The sequence below is a fragment of the Hemibagrus wyckioides genome, linkage group LG11 (assembly GCF_019097595.1).
Source record: "Hemibagrus wyckioides isolate EC202008001 linkage group LG11, SWU_Hwy_1.0, whole genome shotgun sequence".
In the NCBI taxonomy this organism is placed as follows: domain Eukaryota; kingdom Metazoa; phylum Chordata; class Actinopteri; order Siluriformes; family Bagridae; genus Hemibagrus; species Hemibagrus wyckioides.
The window spans coordinates 32,197,269-32,205,851 of NC_080720.1; the positions used below are offsets into that span (position 1 = coordinate 32,197,269).

Genomic DNA, 8,583 nt, shown 5'->3' on the forward strand with positions numbered 1-8,583 from the left:
AGATCTGAGACGTTCACGGGAGCAGGTGCGACACAGTTCACTTGGGGTTGTTGATGTTTTTCCTCACGCTGGCGTTGTTCTGCGGGTGCAGTTGAGCTCCTGAGCTCAGCACGGTTCGTGGGGTATCTCCGGCTGGCGTCACTGCTGACGCAATCCACCGCACGACGAACAAAAGTAGCCTCTGTCAGCTTGGGATTCCCTCTGCACAATGGACGGCCTTCAGAGCAGCACTGCATCCTGAATTACCGAAACTTCCCCTAAAACGTGATAAAGAAGCAAAGCAGACAAGCACGTCATTATTGCAATCCTGTAACTAGGACACACACACACACACACACACACACATGCACACACACATATCTACATTGTACTGTAGAAAATGAAACTGGTCATTTGACAAAAACTAGAAAATCCTGTTGGAACTGAATCCCCGGGCAGACCACTTGTATTTTGAAACCTCTGGGTTTGTGTGTTGTGTGTTTAGCTCATGAACTGATTGGAGTTTCTTCATGAAGTAAGCTGGGACAAAATTCCAATATTCGTTAGTTTTCCAGTTGAAGTTGGGCTTGGAAATTTGACCCTTATGCCATGTTTGTTGGGTTCCTTTCCAGTCATGCACTCAAATTCTCACGCACTCAAACACTTTTTTTATATATACCTTTAATGCGTTTCTTTCACGTTAATTTGAATAAAAACCTAAAATATATATTTTTCTAAAAGAAAGCTAAAAGCCTTTTTCTTCAGTCAGGCCAAATAAATCTGACTTAAAGCAAAATAAAACAGAAACATATCGGAAAATGTCATCGCTCATCTGCAGTAAGTGCTTTAATGTTGTGAGGATCTCTCTCTCATAACACACACACACACACGTAGTATATACATATATACACGCATACATACACACACACACACACACACACACACACACACATAGTATATATGTATATACACACATACATATAGACACATCCACACACACACACACACAGTATAAACATATATACATACATACAGACACATGCACACACACATACACACACTTATAGTATATACATATATACACACACACACACACACACATATATATATATACACATGCACACACATAGTATATATACACACAGTATATATACGTATATACACACACACATAGTATATACGTATACACACACACACATATAGACACACACACACACATAGTGTATACGTATATACACACATACATATACACACACACACACATAGTATATACGTATACACACACACACATATAGACACACACACACACATAGTGTATACGTATATACACACATACATATACACACACACACACACACATAGTATATACGTTTACACACACACACATATAGACACACACACACACATAGTGTATACGTATATACACGCATACATATACACACACACACACACATAGTATATACGTATATACACACATACATATAGACACATCCACACACACACACACACACCTAGTGGTATTTTTACCAGTCACCAGACATTTTGTATTTGGGAGGTTGGAGGAAACCCGAGAATCAGGATTAAACCCACACAGACATTACAGAAGTGAAGTGTACGCGAAAGCTCCAGATCTGATTCTCGTCTGCGGAGGCTCAATACCTTCTAAAGAGATCTTAGGTGCATGTTATTAGTGGATCTTTATAGTGAACGGAATCAAAACAATGACATTAAAAGGGAGGAAATGCACACAGATTAAGCAAGGTATGATGCGATATTCAAATTTTATGCAAATTTTATTCAAATTTTATTTGTCACATACTCAATCATACACAGTAGGACACGTAGCGAAATGTTTTTTATGTTACTGTTTGATTAGATTTTTTTTTAAAAAGTGAAGGCACACTCTTGAAAATAAAGATTCTTTAATAGTTCTTAGTGGTTAGCACGAAGGTCCTGGGTTCATATCCCGGGTTCGAACAGGCAGGGAGCCTTTCTGTGTGGAGTTTGCATGTTCTCCCCGTGCCTGCGTGGGTTTACTCCGGGTACTCCGGGTACTGCGGGTACTCCGGGTACTCCGGTCTCCCACAGTCCAAGAACATGTACATTATGTTGATTGGTAATTCTAAATTGCCCATAGGAGAGAGTGTGGGTGTCTATCTATATGTGTGGCCCAGTGAGGGACTGGTGACCTGTCCAGGGTGTACCCCTGCCTATCACCCAATGTGTGCTGGGATAGGCTCCAGCAGATCCCCGTGACCCTAATTAGGAATAAAGCGGGTATAGAAAATGGATGGATGGATGGTTCTTAGTCAGGATTTATGGTTCTACAAAGAATCTTTAGCATCCATGAAAGGTTTCCATTGCATGTTGTTTATGATGCTAAGAAAAGCAGGGTTCTTTTAAGAACAATTAGCTGAAAGAGGTTCTTTTATGGCATCACCTAGCATGTCAAACCTAGCATGCTTAAACATCTGACTTAATTCAGCCTCACAATCTCCAAAGACCAAAGACTTTTCCTCACCCCCCCACCCACTCCTTAACTCATCATAAATACTAAATACAGATATAAAACTTTAATGACTTTTTTTCAAAGTACAATATGCACCTGAAGGTATCACATCAAGGTACCAATAAAGGATCTTTCCCTTCTCGCCGCCATCAAGAGCAGCTTCTGTTGCACCTTCTGTAGAACTGACCTTTAAAAAATAATATAAGGTACAGCATTAAGGAACTTTTATTACTATATGTACTTTCCCAGCACTACTAAAAGGTACCCTTGATGGAACCCTTCCCCTTTATGACAGCGGTCTTAGCTATATCCTGAGAGTGCAGAAATAAATAAGTACGCACATTTTTACACAACATCCAACATGGTTTGTGTCCCACTTTGCACCAAAGAGACTAAATAGTGCATCTGATGAGAGCGCGAGACCGGCCGGACCCGTGCGTTAGTGCCTGTAACCGGAGTCCGGTTGCTCTGAACAAGTGCGCCCACCCAAGACAAGTGCGCAAAAACACAAGTGGCTTTCTGTCCTCGCGGCTCGCAGCGCGTCAGGCGATGACGCTGATGACGTCCGCGTGGTTGGCACGTGGCCTGCGGCGTTCCGAGCCCATAAACAAAGGCACGTTGCGCTCGAGCGCCAGTCGCGTTAACGCCGGAGCGCGAGGAAGCACCCGAGATCTCTGTGCAAACTGCTTCATTTTTTATTTTATTTTTTCATTTTTATTTATTTCTATTTTTTAATGTAGAGTTCTTTCAAAGATGGACAAAGCGCTTAGGATATTTAGGGAAGAAATCTGAGGTAAGAAAAATATTTTGGAAGAAATACAGAATAATCACGTTTCTCTCTCTCTCTCTCTCTAATAATCTGAACTTAATTTTACAATCTTGGGAAATCTAAAAAAACAACTTTTTTGTCCAAAGGAGAGGAAATATTAGGAGACATCCCAGAGCAACCAGCGAACTGCAGCGATTTCACTAGAACCCCAATTAGCAGGTGTGTAAACGGGAATAAACGTACACACACACACACACACACACACACACCATCAGTATGGCTGTAATGTACAAAGCTATGACGCGTAAAGAGTCTCGGAGAACCTTCCTCATGTTTCCAGCTTGTTTCTAGTCTAACGCACGGGACAGGAGGAAGGTTCTCCACGACCAAGTTCGGGATCCTGAGTTGACTTCTCTTGTTTGCGTTCTCCTTCTCCTCAGAGATGCCCTGCGTGCAGGCTCAGTATGGTACCTCTCCTCCGGGTGCCAGTCCTGCGTGTCAGAGCTACAGCTACAGCGAGTACAGCTGCGATTTCCTCACGCCCGAGTTCGTCAAGTTCAGCATGGACCTGACGAACGCAGAGCTCGCCGCCGCGTCCTCGTCGCTGCCCAGCTTCAGCACGTTCTCCGACGCGGCCGGCGGCGCTGCGAGCTACGAGGCCAAGCCTCCGTGCCTGTACCAGCTCCCCCACTGCGCCGACCATCTCTCGGTCAAGTCGGAGGACGGAACCGCGGCGCACTCTGGCTACGCGCATAACCAGCAGCACGCGCAGCAGCAGCACGCGGAGGACCCCGCAGTCGCCGCCGCGGCCGCCGCCGCTGCGTCCTACTACAAACCGTGTCATTCGGGCTTCGCTCCGGCGTGGGACGACGCGTCGTCGTTGCACGGCTTCCATCCGGGCTACCTGATGGAGCAGCAGCGCAAGAGCGCCATGACGCGCTTCTTCTCGTTCAAGCCGTCTGCGTCGAGCGCGCACGTCTCCGCGTGTCACATGCGCTTCGACGGCGCCGCGCAGCACGGATTCGCGCCGCTGAGGAAACAGCAGCAGCAGCAACAGCAGCAGCAGCAGCAGCAGCATGCACAGCACCACAGCCTGGGATTCGCGCATCACAGCCTGCACATCAGCCACGGACGAGTGCTGATGGAGAGCCCCGTGGCCTCTGCTTCGTCTTCGTGCTCACCGACTGCCACGCGCGGCTCCGCACACGGAGAGGGTCTGTGCGCGGTGTGCGGTGATAACGCCGCGTGTCAGCACTACGGCGTGCGCACGTGCGAGGGCTGCAAGGGGTTCTTCAAGGTATGCTCCGATTTTTAAAAAAATATTTTCAAGCGTACTAAACAGGTACTAAAACGTTTCCTTTAAGAGTACCATTAACCTAAAAAGCTGCTGAATTCTGCGTTTGAAACTTTACCTTACATCAACTTCACCGGCTCGTTATAAACACATTTATCTAAATAAATGACACATATTGCGGTCTTAAACCAGAACACTAGTTAAGGTACCGTTTAGTACCCTTCTTTCTGACATTATTGTATATGGTACTCCAAAAAATAAAGGTACTCTTCTTCCTAATTGGTATGACTCTGTAAGGGGACACATGTAGTACCTTTAGTGCGTCTTTTATGTCAGAAAGTATGTTCACGTGGTTTACCTTTAATAAAATAAAGCTTTAAAAAGAAAGGGGCACACTTTCTTCTTTATTCTACACTCAGAAAAAAGGGTACCACGGAGGTACAAGTCTCTATCTAGGGGTACAAAAAAAAATATAATGGTACCTTTAAAGGTAGACAATAGGTCCTTAGGGTACAATTATGTTCCCAAAACGAGTTATACAGGTAATGACTAGAGGTACAAAATTGTACCCTTTGGGGTATCACCCCAGCGATGGTCACTTGTACCTTAAAAGGTACAGTTTTGTACCTTTCTCTCTGAGAGTGTGAATATGTTTAAATGTGTAAAGGTACGTATTTGAGAAAAAAGTGAACATACCTTTATTTATTACCTTTATTTCTATTCTAAGAGTTTCCTCTACTTGACTGATGGAGAGTAAAGATCATTGTAAAAAAAATGTTTAAAAAATATAGGTGAATTTTGATATATATGGCAAAAATGGGTGGTAGGAAAGGTTCCTAAACATTTCCCTTTGTCTTCTCTATTGTACCGTTAGTATGTATGGAGATATTTCACCTTTAAAAATGGTTTGATTGAGGAGTTAAAGTGACATACAGTATTTCTTTCCAGGTATAGGACTATTTGTACCTGAATTAGCGACAAGGAAAATGGAAAAGGACCGTTTAGCATCCTTTATTCTCAAACTGTTGGATAAAAAAGATTAACAAAGAAATGAATATCTTTGGTTTAAAACTTATTAAATGAATCTCAGCTGTAGAGGAATGTCATTCAACCAACAAAGGAATAAATTTCCAAAATCATCCTTTTAGGATTTAACTTTAAATATCTTTAAACTCGCCGCCCCAGACTTCTCTCGTGAGCTCCTTATGAAGCCCTTCAGGAAGGAAAAATATCTTAAACCACCTGTGTGATGTGACTGCGTTCATTCCTTGAACAGGAATGTCATGTTTCGTCAGGGGGGTGAGGGTGTGGGGGGTGTTGGGGGTGTGTGTGTGTGGTGTCAGGGGTGTTGGTGGAGGGGGGAGAAGGGGTTGAGTGAAGGGAGAGTGTAATTCCCAGCCGACTCTTTAGCTCGCCATGCCGTGATGGGATAATTGCGCTAATCCGACAAGAGAGGTCAGAGAGTCAGCGCCGGGGGACCCCCCGATTTATGTGGCTCCACGGTTCTGTATTTACCCTACGTGTGCCCCGTCCTGCTCCTGAATGTATTATCCAGCTTTGCTTTGTCGAGTGCGGATTCGAGAGCCTGTTTTTTTCTCTTTTGTTCAGTGATGAAACTCTGCTCTGTCAGTTATAAATAATAGCCGTTGTCTTCCTGTAGCGCACGGTGCAGAAAAACGCCAAATACGTGTGTCTGGCTAACAAGAACTGCCCCGTGGATAAGCGGCGGCGGAACAGGTGCCAGTACTGCCGCTTCCAGAAGTGCCTCGTGGTCGGGATGGTGAAAGAAGGTACGTGAAGGCAGGGTTGTGGTGTTTAACTTCTGACTTGTGTGTGTGTGTATGTGTGTGTGTGTGTGTGTGTGAGAGAGAAATGCAATCTTGGTTCTAGTCTAATGAGGGTCTAATTTACAGTCGTAAGAACGGACAGTTTAAAAGGTCGACGAGGTCGTCTCCCGTCCAAACCCAAAGGCCTCCAGGACGTCCCAGCCTCCTTATCACCTGCCAATCTCCTGAGCGCCCTGGTGAGGGCCCACATGGACTCCAACCCCTCCATAGGCCGCCTGGATTACTCCAAAGTGAGTGGCTAAGCTTGTAGGAAAAAAGGAATGGTGTGAATTGTTCTTTACAGAATGACAGAATGATTTCCTCTCCAGTTTCAGCCCAACCCGGACTTCCACGGCAGCGGAGACGAGACACTTCACATCCAGCAGTTTTATGACCTCCTAATGGGCTCTATGAGTATCATCCGCAGCTGGGCGGAGAAAATGCCCGGCTTCACCGAGCTCCCGAAATGCGACCAGGAGCTGCTGTTTGATTCCGCATTCCTGGAGCTCTTCGTCTTGCGCTTGGCATACAGGTGAATTTTTTTTTGCCGTGTATTAAATCATTGTTCTTATCTCCAACATCTCTCAATCTCAATCTCCTCTCCTCCAATCCATCCATCCAGATCCAACCTGATGGAAGACAAGCTGGTTTTCTGCAGCGGCGTCGTCTTGCACAGGCTGCAGTGCGTGCGAGCGTTCGGAGAGTGGATCGACTCGATCGCAGAGTTCTCCTCAAGCCTCCAGGGCATGCGTGTTGACGTGCCTGCGTTCTCCTGCATGGCTGCTCTCACCATAATCACAGGTGACTAGATGCGGAAATCCCACCACACACTTCGTTTTCTCACGATGTCTCATTAAAGCTCTTTTTTTTCCCCTTGTGCTTTTGCTCTGCAGAGCGCCACGGCCTCAAGGATCCCAAAAAGACGGAGGAGCTTCAGAGTAAGATTTTAACCTGCCTGAAGGATCACGTGGCCTGCAGCGGACATCTGTCTAAAATTCTGGCCAAGTTGCCCGAGCTGCGCACGCTGTGCACACAAGGACTTCAGCGCATCTTTTACCTGAAGCTGGAAGACTTGGTTCCGACACCCGCCATCATCGAGAAGCTCTTTCGCGACACGTTACCGTTCTGAACCTGTGGAACTTTATCAGAGTTTTCTACCAGATCCCCCTCAAGCCAAGGAGGTTTTCTTTCACTTTCCTTGGACTGTAAAGCGACACAACAGCGCAAGAGCTAAGAGCTGATCTAAGGAGTAGCTTCTTCTTTTTTTTATTTTTTAAATTTGTTCTTGTTGGGGAAAAAGGAAATCATCCTACGAGCTTGTTAATCATTTATTAAAACTTCCAGACATCTTCATCATAACTGCAGACTTGATTATATGCTTTTGAATAATAAGCTTGGGTTTCGGGGGATTTTAATGAAAATTAATCCATAATACAATAATGCTGTTTAAAAATCTATAAGCTATTGTTATTATTACATCAGCTATGCATTTCTTGAAGGACAAAAAACAGGCTTTCTGACGATTACACTGCAAGATTAAATAATTTAACAGGACAAAATAGCGAGGTGAAATGAATTCTGTCAGGAACTATGTTTTTTTTTTAAAAAAAATCGCGAATTAGGTTAGAAGTCTTAGAAACTTTGGGTTTAAGAACTTTTCTGACTATATGACTAAACCCAGTGGCTTTTGGGGCAAATAAACTGCCTTTTATTCTGATACAAAGTCTGTCCGCCCCCCCCACCCCCCGCGATGATACGATAATGTGATTAATATGATGAACGCATCTTTTGCGCCCCCCCCCCCCGACTTAAAGTCTTTATGTCATTTCAATGATTATAAAAGTCATACTCACAGCATGGATACATGGATGGATAAAATACTTTATTTTCATTCTATGCCGAAAATACCGGATGCCATCTGCCTTACCTCTTATCTTATCTTATCTCTCAAAAGCTCCGATTTTAATAAATACCCGTCTTTTGACGAAGCGCGTCTTTTGCTTTTCCGACTGTAAACAAGAAAGAAAGAAAGAAAGAAAGAAAGAAAGAAAGAAAGAAAGAAAGAAAGAAAGAAAGAAAGAAAGAAAAGAAAGAAAAATTGCCCATACGCAGACTCCCGATATTTTGCAGTCTTTATGATTAAACCGTGTCTAAAGCCTTTCTCATTTTTACCGCATCACTTTTTTTTTACGCATGAACACGACGA

The 8,583-nt window shown here is 44.3% G+C and overlaps 1 protein-coding gene across 1 annotated transcript in view; it reads left to right on the forward strand.

The window, feature by feature from the left end:
* Positions 1-3,132: 3,132 nt before the first annotated feature.
* The window catches only part of nr4a2b (nuclear receptor subfamily 4, group A, member 2b), a 5,720-nt gene continuing 269 nt past the window's right edge, over positions 3,133-8,583 (forward strand). The window contains exons 1-8 of the mRNA XM_058402147.1: positions 3,133-3,281; positions 3,404-3,476; positions 3,698-4,554; positions 6,212-6,341; positions 6,465-6,628; positions 6,707-6,909; positions 7,000-7,178; positions 7,271-8,583. The exon at positions 7,271-8,583 is cut by the window's right edge and continues 269 nt beyond it. Coding sequence (XP_058258130.1) covers positions 3,700-4,554; positions 6,212-6,341; positions 6,465-6,628; positions 6,707-6,909; positions 7,000-7,178; positions 7,271-7,506 — 1,767 coding nt within the window. The 5' untranslated portion in view covers positions 3,133-3,281; positions 3,404-3,476; positions 3,698-3,699 and the 3' untranslated portion in view covers positions 7,507-8,583. The remainder of the gene's footprint in view (positions 3,282-3,403; positions 3,477-3,697; positions 4,555-6,211; positions 6,342-6,464; positions 6,629-6,706; positions 6,910-6,999; positions 7,179-7,270) is intronic.